This window comes from Hippopotamus amphibius, chromosome 8 (genome assembly GCF_030028045.1).
Source record: "Hippopotamus amphibius kiboko isolate mHipAmp2 chromosome 8, mHipAmp2.hap2, whole genome shotgun sequence".
Lineage (NCBI taxonomy): Eukaryota > Metazoa > Chordata > Mammalia > Artiodactyla > Hippopotamidae > Hippopotamus > Hippopotamus amphibius.
The window spans coordinates 87,676,079-87,702,744 of NC_080193.1; the positions used below are offsets into that span (position 1 = coordinate 87,676,079).

A 26,666-nucleotide genomic window follows, 5' to 3' on the forward strand; every position below is an offset into this window, starting at 1 on the left:
TCTCCAAATCTCAGAAAACCTAAGCCAGCTTTGTTTGGCTCCCAGTATTCATCTGCCAGCTTTGAAATTAGGAGATTTTTACACACAAAAGAAATCTGGATTTCCTGCCTCTCTTGGAAAATCAGGACTGGCTGTCCTGAGCTGCTTCCCTCACTGCATTAATGGGCTGGCGAGGAGTGGCTCAGCACTGCCCCCTGTGGGTGGTGGCCCTTTAGCACAGTCCTACTAACTTTACCTGTCCCGGGCCCTGCAGGCGGCTCAATCTGTGACCCTGAGTCAAGTTCACAGAGAGCATTGCCTCTATCTTGATGTTTTCTCTCTGAATCTTATTTAAATATTTAAGGGGCCTTCCACCATCTGGGAGATGGCAAGATGAATAAACGGGTACCGATTCTCCCACATGTGACTGATTTTATTCTCTACACATATCACGCGGTTGTGTTATTTCCTGGTAAAGCAGCTTCTAATTCTCATGATGGAATTAAATACATGTTCCATTGTGCTTTTCAGAGAAAAGCCACCTCCCTCCCACTTTAAAGCTGCCTGCCCTGCCCTCTAGGAATCCGGTCCCTAGTCGGCTGGGGCTGGGGGTGGGGGCAGTGGCAGAGGTCAGTCTGTGAAGATCAAAGAATCGGAAGGTTTCAACTGAACTTCAACAATTTTAAAGCATCAGAAAATGTACATTTACCCCATGATAAGATGGCCTGTGCTAACTAAAATGTCACTTTCTTTGCATCTGGTTGGAATCTTATCTACTCAGCAGGTAACACTGTTTAGCTCATGCTGATCTGAAGTTCTGAGTGGCAGTTACATGTGTCTAGAGTTAATTAACAAACCAGAAAACAAGACAATTACTACTTAACGCATGTTACAATCTGAGAGACTACATCTTGAAAGGAGAAATTTTAAAAAGGGTCCTCACTGCGAAGGTTGGGAGGCCCTGTCAAACAGGCTTATGCAAAAGGGCAGCAGGCAGGATCCCCAGAGCTGGGAGGCTGGTGATAAGGTGCCTCACTTGAGCCTTCTTCCTTTCTAAATTCATTTGGTTCCCCCACCCCACCCCAGTTTGTTATATTTGAAGTACTATTTCCTTGTGTTTAACACAGGAGCTAAGAACACTGTCTGGCTTTGGAGTAGGGCATCCAGGCTTGAATCCCAGCTCCTGATTTATTAGGTTGTGTGACCTTGGGCCTGTTAGCACACTCTCTGGGCCTCAGTTTCCTCATCTGTAAAATAGGGATAATAACTGATTCCATTGCACAGCATTGATATAAATATTAAGTGAGGTGATACATGTAAGGTACTCAGCACTGAGTCTAGCATATACCAGGTGCTCAATAAATATATTATTAGTACTATTACCATTACTGTTACTAGTACTGCTATTACTATGGCCACTAGATGGACAGGCCTGAGAGCAGAGATCTAGGATTGGCAAGTGCTTGCGTATGCCTGGGGGTGTGAGGAGAGGGCTGGGGGCCTCAGAGGGAGAAGGGGGAAGGAGGCCACTGTCATCTACCTGCCAGCTCCAGTGTGACCGAGCAGGCCTGTGTGCCGTGGCGGTTGCGGGCACTGCAAGTGATGGCCCCCACGTCCCGGCGGCTCACGCGGCAGATCCGAAGACAGTACTGGTCATCGTCTGGCTGGCACAGCTCATACACACCTGCCCGGGCCTCTAGGAGGGCCCCTCGGCAGCTAAGGGACACAGCACAGGGGGGTCACCCAGGATCCAGCCCCAGGGATGCCGGCCCAGCCAGCTGGAGCTGAGCTGCCTCATGTGAGGAGTAGGGCATGCAAGGCGGGCCCCACCTCCTCCAGACGACCTGGGCCTCCACGTGGTTGAAGGTGACGGTGACACTGGCAGGCTGTCCCTCCACCACATACACGATGTCTGGCTTGTCCAGCACGGCTGGCGCCTCCTCCAAGGGTGGGCCTAGGAGCAGGAGGGCTGGCTCGACGCTGGACCCTTAGCACTCACTGCCCCTAGAACCCTCCCAATCGCCATGTGAGCTTCATTTTTGCAGATGAGGAAGCCGAGGTTCAGAGAGGTTTAGCAACTTGTCTAGGGAACTCAGCCAGGAGTGGCAGAGCTGGGATTGGACCCCCGCTTCTCTGACCTAGAGCCTCAGCCTCGCCCACTGCTCATGCTGCTTTCAGGAGTGAGAAGGAGGCGCTCTGACAGGCAGGGGTCGTGCCCAGCCACGCCGATCCCACCACAGTTACCACGTCCACACCAGCCCTGGAGCCTCCTCCATGGACACCCAGTTCCCTGGCCCAGCAGCTCTCGCCCCCACCCCAAGAGAACACCAGGCTCACCGCGCTCCAGCAGCTGCACGGGCTCAGAGTGGGGCGAGGGCTTGCTGCTGCTCTTGATGGTGGTGCTGAGGACCCGGAAGATGTGCTGGACCCCCTTGCGCAGCCCGGTGGCCGCCCACCCGGGCTCCCGCAGGCCAGTAACCAGCGCTGTCCACTGGTCTGAGCCCAGCACCTGGTGCTGCACGGTGTAGGTCAGGGCATCTGGGTCTGATGGGGAGGCAGCTGCTAGAGGTGGGCCTTGCTGGGGTGCCCCCAGGCCCCGTTCAGCTGGCTCAGGACCCAGGGACTCATCATCAGTCTGCTCTGAGGACCTGCCTCAGTTTCTCCTGTCACTTCTGTCTGTTCCCCACCTGCTCCTGCCCAACCACAGGCCTGGCCAGGCACAGAGCCCACAAAGTATCAGGCGTGGGGTCCAGTTACAGGCACGGAGGGAGCTTTACTTAGTCCCAATTCCTTGCTACTAGCTGAGGTAGGGAGACTGAGGCACAGAGCAGGAGGAGATCGTGCATGGGGAAGGAGAGGGATTCCCCAAGACCACAACCCAAGCTCCCAGTCTCTCTGAAAAGAGAGGGGAACATGGCAGCCCCCCTTTGTCTCCTCTCCTGACCCGGAGCCAGGGCTCTGTCCACCATGGGGAGGAGGCCCGCAAAGCCACTCCTGGCCATGCTCCCAGTGCTCCATCCACTCCCACCCCCACCCGTATGCCCCCCAGGACCTTGCCCTCCTCTCCTGGCCCCCTTGGTGCCCTGCCTGAGCCAGCCCTGGCCACATCCCCACCCCCACCCACAGGCCTGTATAGCCGGGACCCACCGATGGCCATGTCCAGACTCCTGGGGGGGTTCCACGCGAGTGTGATCATCCTCCCGGTCACAGCCACTACCTGTGGTGCGCCATCTGGGGGACCTGGAACCACATCTGAAAGCCACAGGTCTGATGTCCGCTGGGTCCTTTAGGGCCCAAAGGCCCCATGGGATCACCAAGCCTCGGGGCAACAGGCTGGGGGCCAGAGGCACAGCCACCGGGGCAGAGGCAAGGCCAGGTGGTTCCCCGGGGCACCGAGGGGAAGAGAGCTGGTGTGGAGGCCCCATCCTTACCCAGGCCCCTGCGTGGGCCAGAGACTAGGCTGTGCATGCAGCTCCCCGGCAGTGTGCCTGCCTCACCTGTGACGTAGAGGTGGGCATAGCAGGCGGCTTTGCCCAGCTTGTTGGCAATGACGCTCTTGTAGACGCCAGCATGCTGAGGTCCCACAGCAGGAAACACCAAGCGATGGACATCCCTGTCTGGGAGCAGGGAGGGACAGTGACACTGGATCTGAGCTAGAAGGATACTTTGGAGGGTGGGCCCATGCCACCCAGGCCTGGCCCGTCATCCCCACCCACTACAGGTAGAAGGGAAGGGCAGGGCAGATGCAAGACGGGTGTCCATTGTGCAACACATTCTAGGTCCGGGCTGCAAGCCCTGCCCCTCTTCCCAGTCACTCCAGCACTTCAGGCCCAGCGACTTCTCATCTTCCTCCCGTACCAGTTCACTCTCTGCAGGTTCCTGCCCTGGAAGATCCCCTATTCTCCATCCTCACAGCCATTGTCGGTCCCATCTCCATCTCAGAGCCCATGAAAGCCTCCACTCCTGCGGTGCACACACCACCAGGAGCACTGCATGTGGCCTCTCGATCTGGAGACCCTAGTGGCACCTACTGCTGACCAGGTAGCCTCCAAAGCCCTCAGCCCAGACACCCATCCAGCCTCATCCCCTGCTATTCCTCCACGTTCTGACACTGACCCACCACCAGGTCCCTGAACAAGCCACATGAGTTCCAACTCCAAGTCTTTGCTCACAAAATTCCTCCCTTCTGGACCATTCTTCTCTTACCTAAGGCCTCCTTGTCCTTTAAGATGCAGTTCAAGTGAGTGCCAGCCCTGGGAACTCCTTTCCACGCCCCTGGTCCCCTCTGCACCTCCATCTCTGACTCCCTCCCCAGGACCTCCAGCGCCCAGCCCACGCTGCTTTGGGTGGTCCTTCCTCTTTTCTTGCACGTGTCACACCTCCTGTAAGCTCCTTAAGACAGAGCTGATTTGTCCTGCCAGGCCCGGAACCAGATGCCTTATACGCAGTAAGTGCCAAATACATTAGATTATAAATTACAATAAGAGTGTTTGCACTGTGCCCAGCCTATGCCAGATACCTAACACGCATTTTTTTCTCCATAATCCTTTCAACAACCCTGCAAAACTATCCTCATTTTACCAGCGAGGTCAGAGACATTAACGAACTTGTCCCAAGGTCACAGTGCTAATAAATGATGAAGCCATGGCTTGAACTTGGTTCCCTCTGACCCTGAAGCTCTCTCCCTACACCATGCTTCCTGAATGACGGTGAGGAGGCCAGCCCTGGCAGGACGTGAAGGGGTAGAGACCGGCACTGTCCTCCTTCCTTGATGTCAGGGCTGTCCCCAAACACCCTCCCTTCTCTTAGCAGTTATCTCCACATGGAACCCATTCATTTATCTCTGCTGACACTATTTATAAAGGAAGAGAAGCCCAGGGCTGCCGCTGACCCCAGATACAGACAGAAGCAGAGGCGCCGGCTCTGATCCTGAGACAGACACCCACCCAGGTCCTCAGAGAAGACTGAGAGACAGGAAGCCTGTGGGCTGAGCAAAGAGAGCAGCAGAGGGGGCCGAGGGGAGGCTCAGAGCCGCAGCGGTGACATGAGATGGGAGGGGAGAGAGTGGGGCACGGGTGACAGGGGACGTTCTGGTTAGGAAGTTAGATGGTATTTGTCTGCCTTTGGGCAGATCCCTGTTCCTCTGTAAGCCTCAGTTTCTCCATCTGTAAACAGGGATCATGGCACCTGCCTTACAGGCCCGTGGTGAGGAAGGTGAGATCATCACGTCAGGCCTTTAGCACTCAGGGCCTGGCACTCAGGAAGCGCTTAATAAAGGCGAGTTTTGTCACACTGCAGCCGTAAGAGGAGCCCATCATGGGTCACAGGGTGGCACTGTCTGATGGCGTGCAGATAGACCTTCTCACACGAGACTCAGACTCCTTCAAGGATGGAACTGAGATACTCCGTGAGAAAATCCCCTGGACTGGGAGGACACCGTCCCAGATACATTCCTCCATATTTTCCCCTGCTCTTTCTTCTTTCTTTGCTATTGAATAACCCTGGACCAAGCATCCTTTTCATGCCAGACATGACCCACTTGGGGCCTTTCACTGGAAGTTCTCCAGGAGGGCGTGAGCAGCATCACCGCATCGACAAGAATGATGACGGTGCTATGACAACAGCAGTCACTGTAAGATTAACGCTCACTGACCCCTTGCTATTTGCCGGGCCCCACTCTAAGTGCTTTCTGCGTATGAACTGACTCAATTCTCACAACAAGCCTACCACAGATGAGGAAACTGAGGCCCGGAGGGGTTCTGTAACTTGTCCGTGGTCAGTAGCAGGCTGGACTGCCAGTGCCGTAAGTGCTAACAGGCCACCAAGGCTCAGAGTGGTGACGCAGCAGATGGGTGCCGTGTGGACTCAAGGAAGGAGGCCGTGACCCCATAGCCTCTCTGGGTTCTCCTCTGCCAGGTGGCCCATCCCTGACCAGGCGAGAAAAGGAAGGCCCGAGGGTGGGAAGAGGGGGCACGCACTGCAAGCCAAGAGGGTGCCGGAGGGGACACCCCGCCAGGGTCCCTTCCCCGACACGTACACTGGGTCATGCGCCGGTCATCGCTGCTCTGGATGCGGTGGCCGTTGTGGAACCAGCTGATGGTGGGGTAGGGCAGGCCGGTCACCTGGCACTCCAGCATGGCCTCCTTGGCCAGTCCCACGTCCAGGTCCTGCAGCGGCCGCAGGAAGTCGGGCATGGACAGCCGCTCCAGCTCACCCTGCTCAGGTTCCTCGGGGATGGACGGCATCTTCTCCAGCTTCGAGCTGTCAGATCCACACAGCTGCCCAGAGGCCCAGAGCCGCACCTCCCACCACAGAGCCGGGGCCCCACAGAGGCAGCCCTGGGAGCACCAGGGGCCTCAGGAAGTACCTGGGGCCGGTGGCAGCTGTCCGAGGCTCCTCCACGTAGAGCTGGGCTGAGCAGTGGGCCTGGCCATGGGTGTTGGCGGCACTGACCTCGTAGAGCCCCTCGTCTTCACTGCCCACGTGGGCGATGTGCAGCGAGTGCAGACCTCCTTCCTGCCGAAGCCGCAAGTTCTCACTCTCCTCCACGGGGCGGCCTGGAAGGGAGGGGTGGGCATGCAGAGCAGCCGCAGCAGGGGTCCTGCCCTCTGGCCCTTGGGGGTCCCCCACCATCTGCAGGGCGGAGGGGCCATACCAAAATGAGTCCAGGTAACAGAGGGTGGCGGGGTGCCGCTGATCTTGCAGTCGAAGCGGGCTGCGCGGCCCTCCAGCACCTCCATGTCCTCCAGCAGCCGCGTGAACAGGGGCGCCAGTGAGGGCCGCACGGTCAGCCGGGCGCTGCAGGTCAGCTCATCTGGTGGGGAGGGGTCAGCACTGGGCCAGGGAAGGCCACGGAGCCCCAGGCACCCCCACTCCAAACTGCGGGTCCCGCCCTCGTGCCGGGCAGGAAGAAGGAGCTGGGCCAGAAGCTGGAGCCTGGGAAGAGCCCAGCAAGGTCCCAGGGCCCCCGAGTGAGGCAACGGGTAAGACCTAAAGAGCAGACCACCTCAGGAGGCTGGCGGTCAGCAAGCGTGGGCGGCAGGCTGCCGTGGTGGCTGAGGGTACGATGGGAGTCCAGGGCCCAGCCTGGCTCTCTACTCCCCCAACCTCATCCCGCCGCCCCAGGATGAATCTCAGCACAGCTCTAAGAGAAGGGCCTAGAAGCCGGGCCCACTCCCTCCACCACACCCGTTTCCCCCACCCTTGGAACTCTCCTCTGCAGCCGGGTTGGGCCCACACTTCCTCATCCTCACCCCAGACCCAGAGCACATGCCCCTGTGCCCCACGCTACCACCTCACCCAGAACCTGCTGGGGAAAGTAACAGCCCCCTACGCTGACCTGGTCCCTTCCCGCTCACAAAGCCCCTCCAGTGTCACCTTAGGTGCTCATCACCACAACCAGAGGAGGCATGACCTCAGCTCTTCAAACGAGGACGGGGACCAGGTCAGAGACGTCATTAATAACAGTAATGGCTGACATTTATTAAGTGCCACCCTCTGCCAGGTGCTGTCTTTGTTCTTTCCATACATTATCTCTTGAGTCCTATCAGTCCCCCTACAAGGTAGGTACTATCCTGATTCCTTCTACAGATGAACAGTCTAAAGCTCAGAGAGATGGAGTGACTTGTCCGAAGTTACGTGGCTAGTGTATGGCAGGGCACGAACTGGAACCCGAGTCCAGGTGTGGTTGCCACACTTCAGCAGCCGGCTCCCCAACAGGAACAGCAGCGAGCACTGACACAGCACGTGCTCTGTGCCAGCTGCGACTGCAAGGGCTGACTTTACTCAGGCAGGTGCACAGCCCTCTCTCCCACCCGACTGCTCCTCTCCCAGGAGCTGCAGCCCCACTTTCTGGGCATCTTATTCCACACCCAGTCCTTCAACTCCACTCCCCTCCCTCCAGCTCTTGGGTGCCGGCGGCAGCCCTCAGGCCCAAGTGGGCAGTTACCTTTGGCTGTGCTGAGCTTGCAGGTGTAGACGCCACTGTCGTCCTCATGCACAGAGGTGAGCAGCAGCTTGCATTTCCGGCCATCGAAATGCATCTTGCATTTGAGTAGTGCGGGCTGCAGCAGGCGGCCTCGGCACAGCCAGTCTACCTCCACGTCAGCAGGACCCGCCACCAGGCACTCAAACAGCGCCATCTCCCCGGCCCCCACGTCCACGTCCTGCAGGGGGGCCAGCACGGCCAGGGACCGGCTTTCAGGGTGTGCTGGGGGGGAGGCGGCCACCGGGGGCACATGTGGAGCAGAGAAACACGGGGCAAGGGAGACACACACGCACACACAGAGAGACAGACAGACACAGAGAGAGAGATGCATTTTGTTCCTTTGGAGACAGGGAAAGCCCGCCCACCCAGCAGGCCAAGATAGCTAGGAGCTCCCAGGCCTGGCTTCAGGATGGCAATCCCACCTGAGCCAGAGAGGGTGACCTCAGGGGAAGCGAGAGGGAATCAAGGGCGTGAAAACTGAGAGGGCCACACAGGGGCAGAGACGGCGGCGGAAAAAGAAAACACAGCACACCAGCTGGGTACAAACTAGACTTTATTTGAGCTAAGAAACAGGTATTTCTGAATATCTGTACACCCACTACAGCAGGCCCCTATTCCTGTGCCAAGCCTGGCTAACTCCCTCACTCGCAGACAGAGTATCCCCAGCCCTGACAGTGAACAAGGGAGCCCCAAATGGTCCCTAAGCCTGCCCAGGGCCAGGACTCAGCCAGGCCTCCTCATCAGCACAAGGCCCAGGGGCCTCTGGCTTTTGGTCTCTTGTGAAATAAGAAGTATTGTGCCATTTGAAACCCATTTCTGGGATGGTCCGTGCCCATGTCCCCCTCTTCTGGAATGGTCGCTGCCCCCTGAGCCCCCTGCCCACAGCTCCCTGCCCCTCTGGGCCTCTCCATCCTACAGATGCCATGCCCTGTCCTCTCCCCCTCTGCCTCACCCCACACCAGCTCGGAGGCATCCTTCCCTGACTGTCACAGACACACAGACAGACAGACGGAAAGACAGACAGGGCCTGTGGCAGCGGCAGCACATGCACGCGCTGGGTTCTCCCCTTCAGGGAGAGCCTGGGGGGTGGTCTGGATACCCCTCATGACCGCCCCCTCCTGGCACTCAGTCCACGTAGGGGCTCCCAGCCTGCCCAGCCATATGTCCGCGTGGGGAGGGAGGGTCCATAGGGCTCATGGGCTATCCCAGGATGCTGCGTGGGTGGGGAGGGGAGGGGAGGCTGGGACAGGGTCCGGGCCGGCAGGGTCTGTGGGCAGGAGGCAGTGAAACACAGCGAGGTCCGAAAGGTGCCTGAGACAGGGGCGCGGCTCGGAGGGTAGCGGGGGGAGCGCAGGTGGCCCCCTGAGCTCACTCGCCTGTGTACAGACAAAAACCTCAGTCAGCAAGCGGCAGGTTAGTGCGGCACACGCTCACGCACACGCACGCACAGGCACGCACGCGCACGCAGACCTGGCTAGGGCCCCTCTACAACGCTCAGGGCGGCACTGCCACTTTTGGCTCCCCCAAGGTCAGCCCCGGGGTGGGGGGCCAGCAGTCAGCCAGAGGCCCGGTCTCCAGGGTTCCTGGGCAGGCAGAGGCCCTGCGCGACCAAGGGAGAGGCGTTTCTAGGCGTCAGGAGCACCCCAAAGCCTGGGGAGTATCGAGAGGAATCCCAAAGAGAGAGAAGCACCGAGACGTGGGTTAACACAGAGAAGCGAGGCAGAGCCAGCCCCGGAGGGGAAGGAGCAGCCCAGGGAATGGGGCTGGGTTCGGAGGGAGAGAGCTGAAGAGTTCAGAGATGGAGAAGGTGACAACCCCAGGAACTGGAGGCACAGGGGAGGGGAACCGAGGCAGGTGGGGCCCAGGGAGGTGACCATGACTCTCAGCGTCTGGGCTCCAACGGGGGGTTGGGGGTATCCTCAGACATGGCCTCTTCCAGGAAGAGAGGGGTGGTGGCTGAATGTGGAGCTGGGGAGGGGTTCCGGGCCCTGAACTGCCCACAGGGAAGGGTGAGTAGAAGATGAGGCAGAAAACCATTCGCCCCCGAGGGCAGCCTGGCCAAGGCCCGTGGTCCCTGATGCCTAGAAGGCCACCTGCCCTTATGCCCCGGCTCTCGGCGCCCAGCCCTCTCCACACTTCCCAGCTCTGCCCGCCCTGGCACCCCTGGGGACCCTGCGATGCTCCATGCCCACGTCACTCCGAGGGCCCCTCCGGACGGGTCCAACTATCAGACTCTCCGCACGGACACCCCCACCACAATACCTTCTGCACAGCAATGGGATGGGCAGCGGAGTCAAGAGCTGAGCGGGGAGTGGGTGTGAGGAAGGGGCCTGGCAAAGGCAAGGTGACACAGGCTCAGCAGAGTGCGGGAGGAGGACAGCTGGCAACGGGAAGCAGTTCTCTCTGGCTGGCACCAGGGCAGGTGTGCCTGAGCACAGGCAAGGCAGTCCTATGTCGTAAGCTGAGCCCTGAACAATTTCCTGTGTGGCCTTGGGCACATCACCTCCCCTCTCTGGGCCTCAGTTTACTCAACGACAGCATAAGCAGCTGAACTTGGGCACCTCAAAAGCACTCTGAGCTGTGGCATGCTATAACTAAGCTTGTGTGAAAGTTGGCAACCAGGCAGGGACGAGGCGGGGGCCCGGGTCTGGGGTCTGCAGAGAGGGTGAGGTACTCACCTCTGACCTCCAGGCGCGCCTCGCACTGCCGAGCGCCATACTCGTTAACCGCCTTGCAAGTGTAGAAGCCGGCGTCACCCCGCTCAGCAGCCAGGATCCGCAGCCGGCACAGCCCACCCTCTGCCTCCTCGGCGAAGCGCCGCTGGTCTGGGCGCACGGGCTGACGGTTCCTCAGCCTGTCAGAGGGGCGAGAACTCAGTCCCGGGGCCCAAGGTCCTGACCTGCAGGTTCCGGGAAGTGGGCCGCAGAGCCGAGCAGGCCTCCCCTACCCCCAGGTCATCTGTCTACTCCTCAGACCTGTCCTGTTGACCGTGGGCACCCCTGGGTTACGGGGCTAGCTTTTCATCCTGACTCTGCCATCCTACCCCTTCCAGGAACTTCCAGCCCCCTCTGCCCACCCGGGTCTCCCCCCTCTTGGAACCTAGCTGCACTTAGAGCAGCACCAAGCTCTTGAGCTCTTAATAATTCTTATATTTCATGGTTTGTTTTTATTTATTTTAATGAACAGATAGCTTTCCCACTTTCCAAAAGGAATTAGAAATAACTTACAATGTTAAACGATTGCATCAGGGACTAGATAATCCATTAAAAATGAAAAATAGAATCCAAACCCATAGAAACCTAAGCAAACTGAGTCATCAAATGGCACCTGGGATGAAGCACTGCCGCTGAGGCCCAAGTTTAACTCTGGACTCTGGCAGCTCAGACACAAGTCGTTATGTGTGGGCCTAGCACAGGGCTGGGCGCAGAACGGGCCTCAAACATCACCTTATTGTCAAACGATGTGGGGGCTGGGGAGCAGGCTTCTTCAGGAGTGAGCTGACTCCTGGCCATTCACACCAAGCAGACAGGCAGGAGACCATTTGTTACCCAAATCCCTCCCCAGAGGGGAAGCCCTGAACGAGCCTGAACACCAGGCAAGGGGCAGGGGCAAGTTGGGGATAGCGGTACCCCTGTACGTGGGATGAGGCCCCCCTGACGGATCACTGGGAAGTGCACAAAGGGTCCACTGCCCTCCACCCAAAGCCAGGCTTCACAGGGCCCAGCCTGGAGCGGGAGAAGCTGGCAGATGGTGGTCAGTGGCTGCTACTCACCAGGAGACCACCGGCTTGGGCTCGCCCTGCACACGGATGCTCATGGTGACATCTTGGCCTTCTCTTACTGACTGGTCCATAAGTGAGACCTGAACGGGGACCCCCAACGTGTCAGGTGAGACAAGGCCCAGCTTTGGCTCCTAGGGGTGGGGGATCTGAGACAGAGGCTTCTTCCACACCAGTCTGACTGAGGCTGGCTCTGGGTAAGAAGGGTGAATGGGACCAGGCTCCAGCAAGGGCCTGAACAAGGGGACACACAAAGGAATACGGGCACCCAGGGAGCTGGGGGCGGGCCTCAGGGGTCTGACCTTGAAGGTGGGGGGCGCCTTGGAGCCAGTGTCGGAGGAATGGCGGTTCTGGCCGGGACTGAGCTTCATGGTGGGGGCTCGGGGCCAGGTCTCCCCGGGCTCCGGGAACTCCTCCGGAGGGCTCAGGTATTCCTCGTCAGAGGTGATAGGGCTGCTGAAAGGGGATGTGGAGCCACCTGGAGGAGAGACAGAAGAGAGACAGTGGCACAGAGAGCGATGCCAGAGAGAAAGGGGGTGGGCAGGGAGACTGAGAGCTGGATGGAACAGCCTGGGGTCAAGGTCCTGATAAGGTCTGCAATGCCCCAGAGCCTAGGAGCTGAGGCAGCTCCCGCAGGCTAGCCCTACCCTGACTTCACTTCCCCGGGCTCCTATTCACTCACTATGTGACCTTGCCCAGGTGTTTCCTGTCCCTGAGCCCCTGACTCGTGCTCTGCCACAGACCCTCCCAACCCTGACCCTGATCCTCCTGAGTGGGGGGTCCACGGGAAAAGGCCTGGGGCAAAGGATTCATGCTGCAGAGGGGCCGTTTCTGGGCCTTGTGGGAGACTTGGAATTCCACTGGAGCAGGGAACCCACATTCCCGGCACAGAACTGCAAGCTCCCAATGCAGGTGCTTCACCTCTCTGGACCCCAGAGCAGCACAACCAGAACACCCATTTCTTGGGTGAGCTGGGCCTGGTGCAGAGGAACACACACCTCAGACAAGCCCCATACTGACCTCAGTGCCAGGGCCAATGAGGCGGCACTGTCCAGCCAGCCCTTCCCCCACTCCCTTCTCAGCTTCCTGCCCCAGATACCCCAGGGGCACCTGTTGGCCTCAGCCCTAGAGCACAGACCCCAGAACTATTGGGCTGCGAAAGCACAGTCTGAGTCATCCACAGAGAAGGGTGGCGCAGCCTGGGGAAGAGGAGGGGGCGCCAGCGTTGCTTTGGGGGAGAGGTGTCCCCAGGGCCCTGACGCCCTCCCCTGCAACTGGCCAGGGGCCCAGCCTCACTGAGCTGGCTGCTATCCGACTGCCAAATACAGACATGAATCTGCCACAGCCCCCTGGCCCCTCCTCCTGACCCCCCACCCCAAGCCCCTTTGGCTCTGCCAGGGGCAGGGCTGCACCCCAACTCACCCAAGACGCTGCACACGGACCCCAGCCTGCGCTTGTCCCAAAGGCTCTGTCCTGGCACCAGGCCCTCCGGCTGCCTGCCCACTGCCCACCCCGCCCGGCTCCCTGGGGAGCAGGAGCCCAGCCCGCCCAGCCCCAACTCACTCCGCTGAGGCTCTGCACGAGGTCCTGGGGGAGGGGAAGGAGCCCGAGGAGGGGAAGGAGGCGGTGGGGGCTGGCCAGGCCAGGCCAGGCTGGGCGGCAGGCAGGCAGCTGGCTGGGGAGGTGGTGCCTGCCTAGACCACAAGCAGCCTGGGCCCCAGAGCAGAGGGGGAGGCGCGGGGAGGGGCAGAGCGGCCGGCTGTATTTAGCCACCCGGCTCACCCTGCTCACTCCCAAGCACTGGGATCTGCCTTTTCTCTCCTTAAAGCTTCTGGACCCTGACAAACACCGAGCCCCCTCAGTGGCGCCTCTACTCAAAGTGGGGGGGCCTCAGTCCCCAGGGGAAGGTAGGGGTGGCACTTCATGGCAGCAGCCGAGACGCTTCCACTGACCTATTTGTTTTGATGTGTCCACCAGAGGAGGTACTGACGGCAAATGGCCCCTACGGTGCCCCTTTCCCTGACCAAACTGTCAGGATCCCCAACACTGGCATCCATACCAACAAGCCTCAAATACGACAGAGCCGGGCCATACCCAGTCTTCCCTGGTGCTGAGAACAAGAGGGCCGTCAGGACCTTCCGCCTCCTTCCCAGAAATGCTGACGGCAGCTGGAGGGGCCCGGCATCTCACCTCTGCCTCCCCATTCCTGCCATGGCAGGTTTGGCGCAGCAGCCACCCTGGGTTCCTGGGCCTGCACCCGATCCCCCTCCTATAGGCTCTACCAGGGACCTGTGGGCAGCGGTCCCTCACCCTGTCAGCCCCACCAGAGCCAAGTCAGGAGGACGGAGGCTACTCCCTCCAGCGACCCCTCACCACTAGCACCCATCTGGACTTGGGCGGGAGGGGGCTTGGAGACAGAGCAGCAGAGCAGGGGAGCCCTTGAGGAGAGGTCACGTGGCCTTCTGCCGCCTCCTATCACCCATGCCCCAGAGCCACATTCCCAAGCTGTGACCTGTTTCCCAACATTGCCAGTGAATAAAGGCGGGGGGTGGGGGGGCCACCATTCAGGCTGGTTGTCCTGACAAGGGGGTGGAAAGGGAAGTCAGGATGGCACTTGATGAGCATCTGCTCAGGGTCTGGCCACAAGCTGCTGCTGAGATCCCTGGCATGGCCCCTGGAGGCACCCCCTCCCCTCAGTGGAGTCTGGTGAACTCCGGGGTCACCGCCGGGTTGGACAGCACTGAGGCAGCTCAAGGGCCCAGGGAGGGATGGCAGAGATTAGAGCTGGATGAACAGGGTTTGCAGGGAGCCTGAGACCCCTGGTGGTGGCTGGGGGAATAGCACCCTGGGGGCATCCAGTGACCAAATGATTCAGCCCTCAAGCCCCTTAGAGACGGGACCTGTCAGAGCAGCCCAGGCAGGATGCTCAGGCTCCAAAGAAGGCAGAACTAGGCCTCTTCTAAACAAGGCAGTGGCCCCTCACCCCTCTGTACCCCCAGAGCTGCAAGGCCAAGGAGGCTGATCAAGGATCTCTGTCACCAGCTCCCAGAGCTTCTGGGGCTCCACACCAGGCTCTGGTGCCACCCAACTTCACTGGCCCCACTGCCAAAACCACCTCTGTCCCTATATCCCACAAGCCTAGCTCCACTGTGGGAAAGTTACACCAGCCAGCGAGACAGCAGCAGGTGCCCCCCAAATCTAAGACACACATATCCCCGCCATGCAGGTGCTGCCCCTACATTCTCCACGCCCTTGTCTCGCCTTTCAACACTGCTTCCAGGGCAGACTCATTTAATGAAAATAATGGCATTGGGGAGACCCCCATCTCCAGACCAGCATGTCCCAACATCCCCTGAAGTATTCCCAGGATAGATACAGTCACAGACACCTACATGAAAGGCGTCACACAGGGCCCTCTACATTAGAGCTTCTCGGAGTTATCCTTGAACCACCCACATCGGGACCACCTGAGAGCCTGTTTAATCTATAAATTTCTCAGCCTTGCTCTGACCTGAAGAATTACACTTCCTGAAATGGGGATATTTGTTAAAAGGCGCCCCCCACGGTGATCCCTGTGCACACAAAAGTCTAGGGACCCCGGGGACCCTCACAGGATGAGGACAACCTCAAGAGGTGGTATCACTAAGTCCCACCTCACTCAGCCAGCAAACTTCAAGGCCAGGCTCCAAATCCTGAAGGCTTGGCTCCACGGCCCAAGTGCTTCCCACTGCATCATCTGGCCTCCCATCTGGCACAAGGTCCCTGACTCACGGCAGTGCTTCTCAGAGTTCACCTGGCACCCGAATCACGTGGAGGCTCCTTAATCCACAACCCGCTGGGCCCCAGCCCCAGAGTTTCTGATCCAGGAGGTCTGGCTGGGGTTGATATCAGGCATCTCTAACACATTCCCAAGGTGATGCTGACACTCCTGGTCTGGGGACCACACTTTGAGGACCACTACTCCACAGTCTTGCCTGCCATCCCAACCTCCACTCTGAGGCAGATCCTCATTACCCTTCGCAGATGCAGGTCCCGCCCAGCCTCTGCATGTGACCCAGGTTTTTCCAGGGGCTTGTGAAAGTCTCTACCCCCACTGCCACCTCACACATAGTCCCTGAGGTCCAGGAGGGCCTCCAGGTATGGCTGAAAGGCCTGACGGTGAAGGCATGGTGGTGTCCTCAGGAACCTTCTGGCTGGTTGTGATGACAAACCAGATACACACATGACTATAACAGCAAGCACGAACGAATAAAATGGCAAGAGAGGGGCCGATAAGGCCTTGACAAGTACAGTGAGCAAGACATTGCTTTTGGCTCAGGGAAGAAGGGAGAACTGACAGAAGGTGGTATTAGAACTAAGAATTTGATTTAAGTAGGAAAAAGCATTCCTGGCAGAGGAAACCACTTGAGCAAATGCTCAAAGGGACTTCCGTGGTGGTGCAGTGGTTAAGAATCTGCCTGCCAATGCAGGGGACATGGGTTCTAGCCCTGGTCCGGGAGGATCCCACATGGCGTGGAGCAACTAAGCCCATGCGCCACAACTACTGAGCCTGTGTGCTGCAACTACTGAAGCCTCTACGCCTAGAGCCCGTGCTCTGCAACAAGAGAAGCCACCGCAATGAGAAGCCCGCACACTGCAACGAAGAGTAGCCTCCACTCAAGAAAAAGCCTGCACAGAGCAATGAAGACCCAAAGCAGCCATAAATAGATAAATAAATACATATATAAAATAAAAGCGTGTGCAGAGAACTGTAGTTCAACTTTCTGGCTCAGAACTGGGTAAAGAAGAAAGAAGTGGGACATGACAGTGTTGGAGCAGGTGCCTCTGACCACCCTTGGGTCCTCCTCAGGTCCAGGTAGTCAAGGCCAGCTTCAGGAGTGTGGCCTTCACTCCAAAGGCAAAGGGGAGCTCCAGGAGGTTCCCGAGGAAGGAATAACATGCTGGAGGTTCACAGCACGTACATACATGGTCTGGCTGCTCACAGCCCGCTCTCTACAAGTACCGTCTCAGGAGGTCCTCTAGAGGCGACTTCTATAAATGTCTGCCATGCAATCCCACCGCGGAAGTGAGGGAAAAGAGGGCACAGGTTGGCCTGCAGCTGGCAATTTCCGCAGGTGCTGCCATCTCTCTCTTGCCTTGGAAAAGGAGAAGGGCTGTGCTGAGAATGTTCCCGTTTGGGCTTAACATGGACAAGGAAGCAGAGAGAAGTTCACCTGGTCAGCCTGACCTAGCCATGGAAGTGGTTAATTCCCTGTGTTACCTGGGGTTACTGCATGTTTAGATAAATTGGCACCCATGGCAGATTAGGTCCTTTCTTTCTTCCTTTCCTTCTTCCTTTCTCTCCCTCTCTCTCTTCCTTCCTTCCTTCCTCCCTCCCTCCCTCCCTCTCTCTCTCTCTCTCTTTCTTTCTCTTTCTCTCCCTCTATCTTTCTTTTTGGCTGTGCTGCACAGCTTGTAGGATCTTAGCTCTCCAACCAGGGATGGAGCCGGGGCCCTCAGCAGTGAACGTGTGCTGAGTCCTAACTACTGGACCGCCAGGGAATTCCCTGCCCCATCGCCCCCATTCTTCTGATGGCTGTGCATGACGACCCCCATTCTGAGGTAGCAGCCTTGGGGGAAGGCACCGACTGGGGCCTGCTTCTGGTAGACAGGAGTGGGGAGGGAGGGCTGAGTCAGGTCAAGGCCCACACTGCTTTCTTAGGTGCTGTGCAAATGCCCATCAAGGGTGGATAAAAGGGCCGTGTGGCATTTCAAGACCCTCTCCATGGACAGCCACTAGGAATTACAGCCCAAGGGAAAACCTGTAATTCTGCAGCAGCCGGCCAAGACCAGGGCCAGGAGAAGAGGAGTGCCGATGTTGGTGCTGTGATTTCTTCTTCCTTTCCTTTTATATTCATGACCTCCAATAAACCACCTCTTTTCTGTTACGGTGGTGCTGGTCCTATGGGTGGGACCAGAATCAGGTTTGATAAGCCTTATTCTCTGGCCCAAATGTCCTTAGCTAAATCATTAGCCCCACAGAGCCTCACAAATCTTATCAAGGAAGCAGCCCAGGAGTTATAATGACTCTTGCTTTGTAAATATAATAGATGAGAACATGGCAGCCAGCTGAGGGGAAGTGTCAGAAGCCAAGGTCTCGGCTGGGAAATGCTAGAACCTTGGGCTCAAATATATGAGACCTGTGCTGGAGGGGAGGACTGAAGGCAGCAGGATGGAGGCCCAGATGCATGAATCCCCCGTGCCCGCCCTCCTCCTGACCAGAGTCTGCGGTGAGGGTGAGAATGGACACACCAGGCACACAGGGAAACAAAGCAGGACCACAGCCACAGGGCAAGTGGGGAGTCAGACAGGAAGGAGAGAAACCCTCCCCCAGGCTGACCCACCCACAGAGGGCACAGACAGTCTCTGGCCCCCCCACTCCCCAGCCTGGAAGCCCATGAGCACAATTCTACCTTAACTCTGAACCCATTCAGAGTAGCAGGAAAGGGGATGGTGCAGTGCAGTGGTTAGGAGTATAGGCCTGGGAGACCCACAGACAGGGCTTCAAATCAGGACCCTGCCTCCCAGTGGCCTCTGCTCTTACAGCTGAGCACCCCAACAGGGTAGCCACTAGCTGCCTGAGACTATTTCAATGCACTTTAACTAAAAAGAAATAAAATGAAAAAGTCAGCTCTTCGGTCACACTAACTGCATTTCATGTGCTCAATAGCCACATGTAGCTAGTGGCTACCCTATTAGTGCATGTAAGAACATTTTTATCATCACAGACAGTTCTATGATCAGTGATGCTCTGGAGCAATTTGCTAAAGCTTTCCTAGTCTCAGTTTCCTCATCTGTAACATGGGCATGATAACAGAGGCTACCTCCCTGGGGGGTTAAATGTGATAAGCCAGGGACTTCCCTGGTGGTGCAGTGGTTAAGAATCTGCCTGCCAATGCAGGGGACACAGGTTTGATCCCTGGTCTGGGAAGATTCCCACATGCCATGGAGCAACTAAGCCCGTGCGCCACAACTACAGAGCCTGTGCTCTAGAGCCCACGAGCCACCACTACTGAGCCCACGTGCCACAACTACTGAAGCCCATGCGCTCAACAGCCTGTGCTCCGCAACAAGAGAAGCCACCGCAATGAGAAGCCCTCACACTGCAACAAAGAGTATCCCCCGCTCACCTCAACTAGAGAAAGCCTGCGCGCAGCGACGAAGACCCAATGCAGCCAAATAAATAAGTAAAATTTTTTAAAAATGTGATAAACCAATCAACACATGGCCTGGTACACACAAAGCATGCAGTAAATGCTAAATTAGTCATGTTATCTTATACTGCCATCCATACTAAGTTTATCTGCTTCACGGGGGAGTATTTCCATCACCCTAAATCGCCTATTGCTTCTAACATTCTTAGGCAGATTATAGATGCTCAGTAAAGGCTGCTGGCCTTGTGCTAACTCTGTCACTTCATGCTTTCATCTTCCCACCTATAAAATGGCAATATTACTACCTGAGATGTCCCTCTCCAAGGGGTATATAAGGTGCGATGCAGCTCAAGTAAGGGAAGAAATGTGAAAGGGTTTGGAAAAAAGTATGCGGCACTCTCCAAATACAAGAAACTGCTTAGAGAGATGCAGCACTTGGCACCCAGCTGGTGCTCAGTAAACGCTTGTGTGATGGATGGGGCAGCACTGAGAATGCTTAGCTTCAGTTAAGCACAGCTCCCACAGTCCCCAACCACCACCCCAACACAAACACACACACACACACACTTTGCGAGCGTGACCGTGGTCTCCGTAGAGTTATTCAGTGGGGTGGGGCGGGCTGGGAGGGAGCCAGGGCTGGGGTAGGGCTGCCAGAGGCAGTGAGGACAGGCTCTGCCCACCAAATCACAGCACCCAAGAAACTATATTCTTCAGTTATCCCTGTTCCTGAAGTTCCCAACCAGGAACTGGGATCTGTGGGATCTCAAAAGCTTGTTCCTCTTGGAAACCCCAAGAGGGCACTGGGCAGCCAGCCCTGGTTACCAGGGGGGCCATGAGGAGCAAGAAAGGGAGGTGGTTCCATGAGGCCCCTTCCCACAAGACACTATAACTACACACTCCCTCCCTCAACCTACTCCCACCCCACCCACAGCCACACTGCCGGACACCCTTTCCTTGCCCCACCCCCTCACTCCCTACGGACTCCAGGCCTGGGACCCCCTCCCTTGCCAAATCTCTGTGCCACCCACTGGTTCCGCCCATTCCTGCTGCTCTCTGGGTCCACTGGCCCCCATCCAGCTGCTCTGGACCAAACAGTGCCTTGTAGGGTAAGAAAATCTGCTTTCTCCATGACAGCTGTGTCTGGACTCACGTGCCTGCCCCTCAAACCCTGGGGCCCTCCAGCCAGCCTGACTTACAGGAACTGTTCCCTGGCTGCAATGTCTGGTGCAACTGACTAATATGATGAAGCTTTCTGGCTCCCCAGGGTGGGGAGGTACAGAGATGCTGTGTCAGTCTGAAGTCCCAAGAGCTGGGAATTATGGAGGGGCTGCGGGCTGCAGGCCTGGAGAGGGCAGGGGAGCAGTTCCCAAAGAACAGACAGTCTGAAGAAAGGGCAGAAAAGGAAGAGGCAGCTTCCCGGGAGCCGTGTGCAAACCCACGCTCCTGCGTGCAACATCACCCCTTAATAACGCTAACAACTAACATTTGTCTACAGCTTTACACTTCATAAAGCTCGTTCACACATTTGCTTTCATTCGTGAGGACGGTATAATTATCTCTGGTTTACAAACGAGGAAACTGAAGTGCAGGGAGGTTCGGCATGGCGAATGCAGAACTCCCAGTCAAGTGCTGACAGCTGCCTTGCCCAAGCCTCCTTCCCAACCTTAAAAGGCTCCCAAATGGCCCCGAGCCAGTATTGGGGCACCCCCCTCCCCGCCACAACCCCTTGCCAAATCTCAGCCCAAGCCAGGTATTGACTGGAGTCCTGGAGCCAGGCCTGGGCCCCCTCAGGGGATCTGGGAGCTGAGTCAGAAGCCAGATCCCAGAGGTGATGGAAGGATGGAAGCATGCAGTGGAGGGATGGGCATGATTCAGCGTGGTGGGAGGGGCGAGAAGAACACCTAACACATGGGCTCCTGGGACGGTCCGTAAGCTAAGGAAGAGGGAGACCTGCAGTTCTGCAAAGCCAGACAGGCGCAACCCAAAGGATCTAATGCAGGACTGGGACTCAAGTCAGATGCCACCAAGAACTCCCTAATCATGAAGGTGCTGAGGCCCCAGGACCACAGCAAAATGGGCTCTGTAATCTTGTCTCCTGCAGCACTGAGTGAAAGAAAGGGATAGAACAGTATGTGCTGTTCTCCCTCCAGGCATTCCCAGCCCCTCCCCCTGCCTGTCTAATTCCCAGGCTCCTTTGGGACTCTGATGTCTCTCAGTCCAGCATCCCACAACACTCACCAACCACTTGGCTGTTCTAGGCACTGGGTTCATCTGCCCTGCACTGTCCTCCAACCTGGGCCCTCTGATCTATGTTGATGACCCAATGGAAATATCCTTAAGGGTTGAGTCTGCGACTTTTTCTTCTGGAACATCCCCTACCCAGCCTCACCTCCACCCTCACCACACACACCACCTCCCCCGCCCCCCGCAACTGCCCAGGGCCAGCACTTTGTCAGACCCGGCAACCTGAATGACTTGAACTGGCCATGCACACTGACACCAGTCCTCAACCTGAAAGAAACTGGGCTTAAACCCAAAGGAAGTAGTCTGACACCAAGAGAGGACTTTCGTAAAAATAGAAAACAAGGCAGCCTCAGCCACTGCCCCCTCCCGAGAGGTGCTCTCAGCTGCACCTTCTTTAGCTCTCTGGGTTCAACAGAAGGAGCAAGGGAGCAGGAAAGGGTTGTGACACTTAAAAGCATCTCTTTTTACTGGGGCGGGGGGGGGGGAGGAGGGAGAGGGGGAGGTGTTCTAGAGATGAAATGGCCTCAGAAGTCTCCTGATGGCTTTTAAACCCTTTGAGCTCAGAGATTCTTTTTCTCTGAGACTCAAGGATAATTTGCTTTTCCCATAGGACCCTGTGCAGGGACATGCCATGGGAGGGTGGCATTTAGAGGATGCCTAAAGACACATTTCAATGACTTCATGAATTGGCCTGTCTGGTGTGTGCCTTGGGAATTTGGTCCCTGCCCTGAAGCCAGGGCCATTTAAAATGCTTCCACCAGAGCAGCTGACACACGAGAACAGACTGCACACTGATGGAGAGCCCCAGCTCCAGGCTAGGAGTGGGAAGGGTCACTGCTCACTCCACCCGGCCCCGGGGCCCGGGGGCTCCCTACCAGGTCTCACGGCCAACGCAGCAGCACAGCTGGCCTGGCCCAGCTCGTTGGTGGCAGTAGCTGTATAGCTCCCGGCGTCAGCTGCCCGGGCCTCGTGGAGCAGCAGGGTGTGCCGCTCGCCTTCCGCCCGGATGAGAAGGCGGCCATCACTGCGCAGCAAGGACCCATCCTTCTGCCAGGACACTGCGGGGAAGCAGCGGGATAACTAGGTTGCCACTGCCCACAGAGTCCCACCGGGGCAAATCTCCCTCCACCCCACACAGAGCCCACAGCACTCCTCTCCCACCCTAGGGAGTCCCAAGGACTGCTCCTCCGTCACAGAAGCCCAGGCATGCCCTCCTCTCTCTCAGGGGATGCTGGGAAAGCTCCCCTAACACACACAGGAGTCCAGCCAGCTCCATGGAGCGGATGATCTCCCCGCTTCCCCCCTTCTACCGTTCCCTCTGAGGACTGGGGTAGGGACAGGGAGGGGGGAATCTCCCCACCCTCTCTCAATCTTTGCCTGGCCCCAGGCCTAGAACTCACCTTGGGGTGGGGGGTTGGCGGTGATGATACATTTGAGCAGCACGTCTGCCCCGGGGGCCACCACCGCATTCTGCAGGGGGATCTCAAACACGGGGGCCTCCAGGGGCTCCTCGCCGGCGGACACATAGGAGTCGTCTGAAGACTCTGCCGGAGACATGGGTGACAGGGTAAGGGGACATGGTCCCTTTGGGGATGACTCAGGGTGGGGGGCAAACCCAGAGAGAGGGGCTTCTGGAAGGCAAGAGTTGGGGAGTGAAGAGTCTCTCTCCTGAATGTCCTGAGACTGGGAAGAAAGGAAGACAGAAGGGAGTTCTTAAACAGGATGGGGTGGCCTGGAAGGGGTGGGGCGGGGGGCAAAGGGGAAGCTGGGATGAAGTCTGTGAGTAGCACACACATAGATACACTACCAAACGTAAAATAGGTAGCTAGTGGGAAGTTGCTATACAACAAAGGGAGATCAACTCGATGATGGGTGATGCTTTAGAGGACCAGGACAGGGAGGGTGGGAGGGAGTCGCAGGAGGGAGGGGATATGGGGATATATGTATAAATACAGCTGATTCACTTTGGTGTACCTCAAAAACTGGTACAAGAGTGTAAAGCAATTATATTCCAATAAAGAGCTTAAAAAAAAAAATGAATATGATGGTTTGGCTGCTCAATTTCAGCCACAGTGCTGGTTTCTGGAGGAAGACAAGGACTGCGCTGTGTATGTCTTTACACAAATCAGTCACCAGGGATGGTGGATCAGGCCCTGTGCAAGGTGCTCTCAGGGGCACAAGACTTCATAAGCTCCCAAACAGACAGAGGACAAGCCAGTAGCAACCCAAGACTTAAGCAATGATAATGTCACAGGGCAACATGTGGTACACTGTCAAACTAGTGACGCCACTGGATTCAAAAGAGGGAGCGCAAGGTATTTCCGGTAGCCATCTGAGAGGCCTTATGAAGATCAGCTTTGATTGTTTCCATTCACCAAACAGTAATACTGCACTTACTGCTTACTCTATATGAGTACCAGGAATATAGTAGAAAATAAGATGCAGGCCCTGCTTACAGGAACCTTGTACACAACAAAGAGATTATAAAACTCCACTGTTGTGGCTCTCTCTGAATATTTTCTAATTCTGACATTCTATAAGCTAGATAAAGCACAGTGTATGTAGCCAAAAGAGCAGTGAGGATCCCAATTATGCTGTTTTCTAGCTACATAACCTTGGGCAAATTAGATAATCTCTGCACCTCAGTTTTATCTCTAAGATGGAGCTGATAAATAACACCCAACATCCTGCAGAACTGGCATACAGATTAAAATACAGTAACATCCCTAAGTGCCCGGTTAACACAATGCCTGTGGATATGCAATAACCTGGCTAGTAGGATGACGAATAGATGCCTAATCATCTCTAAAGATTTTGAGACAGTAATACTAAAATGAAAAATAATGTGATGGAAAAAAAGAGAGGGTGGTAAGTGCACTGAAAGAGATATGGACAGGGTGTCCTAGGAGCAGAGGGTAGAGGTATCTGGCCTGGGGAGACAGCAGAGGTGGGAGTGAGTCAAGGATGGCTTCCTCTATCTGGCTCCAGGGTGGCCCCAAGTTGATGTTCAGTTGAGCAGAATTAGGGCCAGGGGCATTCTGGCTATTGGCCACCACCCATGGGAAGACTGAGAAACAACACACAGGCTGGACTGACCACAGTCAGCTCAGCCACACAGGGACTCAAAGATGGGAGTGAGGAGGCTAGAAAGAAGGCTGGGTCAGATCTCAGCAGCCATGATGGGTCAGGGGATGGTGCTGGGATGGGAAGGTCAATATTGAGAGTTGGCTAGCCCAAAGCTCGCCTGTAATAGGGACGTGACCAACTATTTATTGAGACGGGCTTCATCTCCTCCCCCCAGAGAGGTGGGGTGAGGTGTGGAGGGGCTCCTTAAGTTTCCACAGTACCTCCCCCCACCGTTAGGTCCTTGACCCAACAGCCCAGCAGGCCCCTGGACCTAAGGGGGCCTAGAGCAGGCATTGGGCACGGGGTCTCAGCTCACACCTCGGCTCCACCCAGTCTCCATCAAAACAATCTTACACGGTGCCTCACCAGCGGGCAGGATATACACAAGGGATCTTCACAACCCTTCACTCAAACTCGAACCTGGGTCTCTGACTTCCTTGGGAAACCACACCCTCCGAACGGCCTAGCAGCCTCGCTCTTCCCAGATGCACTCCCACCCAGGTCTCAGCACCTTTTCTATCCTTCCCGAGGCCTTACCGAGCTCAGGCGATGTGGGCCGGGCCCGGCGACCTCTGCCCTGGCTGCGGGCCCCCCGGCGGTCCCAGGCCCCCCAAGGACCGTCCTCCTCCGGCCCTCTGCGAAGCCTCTTCTCAGCCTCAGGCCCCGCCCTGTTCTTCTCCAAGGTCTGGGGCACAGCAGCGCCCTCCTGGCCGGGCGTGGCCCAGGGCAGGAAGCGCACGGCCTGCGGCGGGGGCTCCCGCTTCCGACCCGGGGGAGCTTTCGTCCTGGTCTCAGGAGGATCGGCGGCGGGGGGCGGCACGGGGCTCCGGCACTCCTGGATGGCTCTGCCCCGGGTCAGCGGGAACTGGTCCCGGCGCCTAACCTCCTGCTGCGGGCCTTCCCCCGGCTCCGTCCTGCCCGCTGGCCCCCGGCTCCGCGGCCTCCCTGGCTCATCCCCGGGCTTCCCCGCGACGCTCGGAGGGGGCGGCTGGGCGGCGGCGGGGCTCAAGGCCCGCGGGGTCTTGGGGGTGGAGGGCTGGGAGAAGAGCGGGGGCTCGCCGGGCTCTCGAGGGGACGGGGCGCGCTGCAACGTGGCGCGCAGGGACTCGTGAGAGCGCACCAGCTCCTCCCGCGACGTGGAGCGGCGGATGCGGCCCAGCTCCTGGGCGAAGCGCAGCTCGAGGTCAGAGGCCGGGCTGCGCTGCCGCGTGCGCTCGTCCAGCGAGGCCGCCTTCTGCTGGAACAGGCGGCGCCGCTCCGCCACGCTGCCCGCCGGCCCCCGCAGCTCCTCCTGCGAGGCCCCGGGCGTGCCCCACGGCCCGCCGCCCTCGGACTTGGGCTGCTCCAGCGAGCGGGCCTTGCGCAGGGGCACCCAGGGCCGCAGGGGCGCCGGCGGCGAGTCGCTGCGCTCCAGGCTGCGCCGGCGCTCCTCGAAGAACTGCAGCTTGTCCAGGATGCGGGAGCCGGCGCGCACCAGCCTCGGCGAGCGGCCCAGCGCCGACTGGCGGCCCGAGGCCTCGCTCAGGGGCGTCTGGGGCCGGGACTCCGCCGCGCCCGCTAGCGAGGGCCCCGGCGCCTTGGGCTTTTTCCCTCGCTTCTCTTCAGCGGTGGCGTCCTCGGGCGGCACCGGCTCCCGAGTGCGCCGGTGGGGCGGTGTGGGGGTGGCCGCGGGCTGGGCGCTGGGTCCCGGCGGGGGCCGCTTACCCACCCGAGGGGACGGTGGGGGCAGCAGCGCGGATTTGGAGGGAGGCGGCTGGGCCGGGCGACGGGGGGCTTCGCTGGCCGGCTGGGGCTGAAGGTCAAGCTCCTCCCTGTGCAGTCCGCTCTGAGGCACACTGCTGCAGGACCAAGACGAAGAGGGGCAGAAGATTCAGGGGGCCTCCCCTCCTCGATCTTCAGGTCGTGACAGGAATCGGGCGGTGGGCATGCTGGGAAGGCTTGGGGGTGACATGGGCCAGCCCCTCCTCCCCCTTCCCCCCAAGAGAAAGGCACAGCCGGAGCAGGTGCTGGGGAGAGGCCGGCGGCTCTGGCACCGGATCATTGGGCTGGTGGCTGGGTCCAGGTATAGACTCAGCCCCAGGGGCTCTGTCCAGCCCCCTCCCCCCAGCCCCAGAAGCTGGGAAACAGCAGAAACAGAACTGAGTGGTAGGAGAGGAAAGAATGAGGCTTAGGACCCAAAAGATGAAGTGGTGAGGGAAGGCGGGAGGGTTGGATGGGGAGGGGCCCTCTCAGGAATGCAGCCTCCCACTCATTCCTGCCCCCAGCTGGCCCCCACAGCCCTGCCCATCCTCAGCCGGACATACCCCCTTCACTGTGCCCCTGGAAGAACAGGCACAAGCCTTCCGGGAGCAATGCCCTT

At 58.0% G+C, this 26,666-nt stretch overlaps 1 protein-coding gene across 9 annotated transcripts in view; it reads right to left on the minus strand.

Moving 5' to 3' along the window:
* Positions 1-26,666, minus strand: part of SPEG (striated muscle enriched protein kinase) — a 55,702-nt gene that overhangs the window by 17,034 nt on the left and 12,002 nt on the right. For 7 of the 9 annotated variants that reach the window (XM_057744924.1, XM_057744927.1, XM_057744926.1 and 4 more), the window contains 15 exons: positions 24,845-26,145; positions 22,582-22,725; positions 22,057-22,239; positions 12,047-12,222; positions 11,739-11,827; positions 10,645-10,820; positions 7,928-8,188; positions 6,635-6,793; positions 6,347-6,536; positions 6,017-6,240; positions 3,477-3,596; positions 3,127-3,231; positions 2,317-2,523; positions 1,810-1,933; positions 1,520-1,695 (listed from right to left, as the gene is read on the minus strand). In XM_057744924.1, coding sequence (XP_057600907.1) covers positions 1,520-1,695; positions 1,810-1,933; positions 2,317-2,523; positions 3,127-3,231; positions 3,477-3,596; positions 6,017-6,240; positions 6,347-6,536; positions 6,635-6,793; positions 7,928-8,188; positions 10,645-10,820; positions 11,739-11,827; positions 12,047-12,222; positions 22,057-22,239; positions 22,582-22,725; positions 24,845-26,145 — 3,635 coding nt within the window. Of the gene's footprint in view, positions 1-1,519; positions 1,696-1,809; positions 1,934-2,316; positions 2,524-3,126; positions 3,232-3,476; positions 3,597-6,016; positions 6,241-6,346; positions 6,537-6,634; positions 6,794-7,927; positions 8,189-8,507; positions 9,343-10,644; positions 10,821-11,738; positions 11,828-12,046; positions 12,223-13,166; positions 13,247-22,056; positions 22,240-22,581; positions 22,726-24,844; positions 26,146-26,666 lie in introns of those variants that run through there. The other 2 variants (XM_057744930.1, XM_057744932.1) reach the window with 2 other exon arrangements.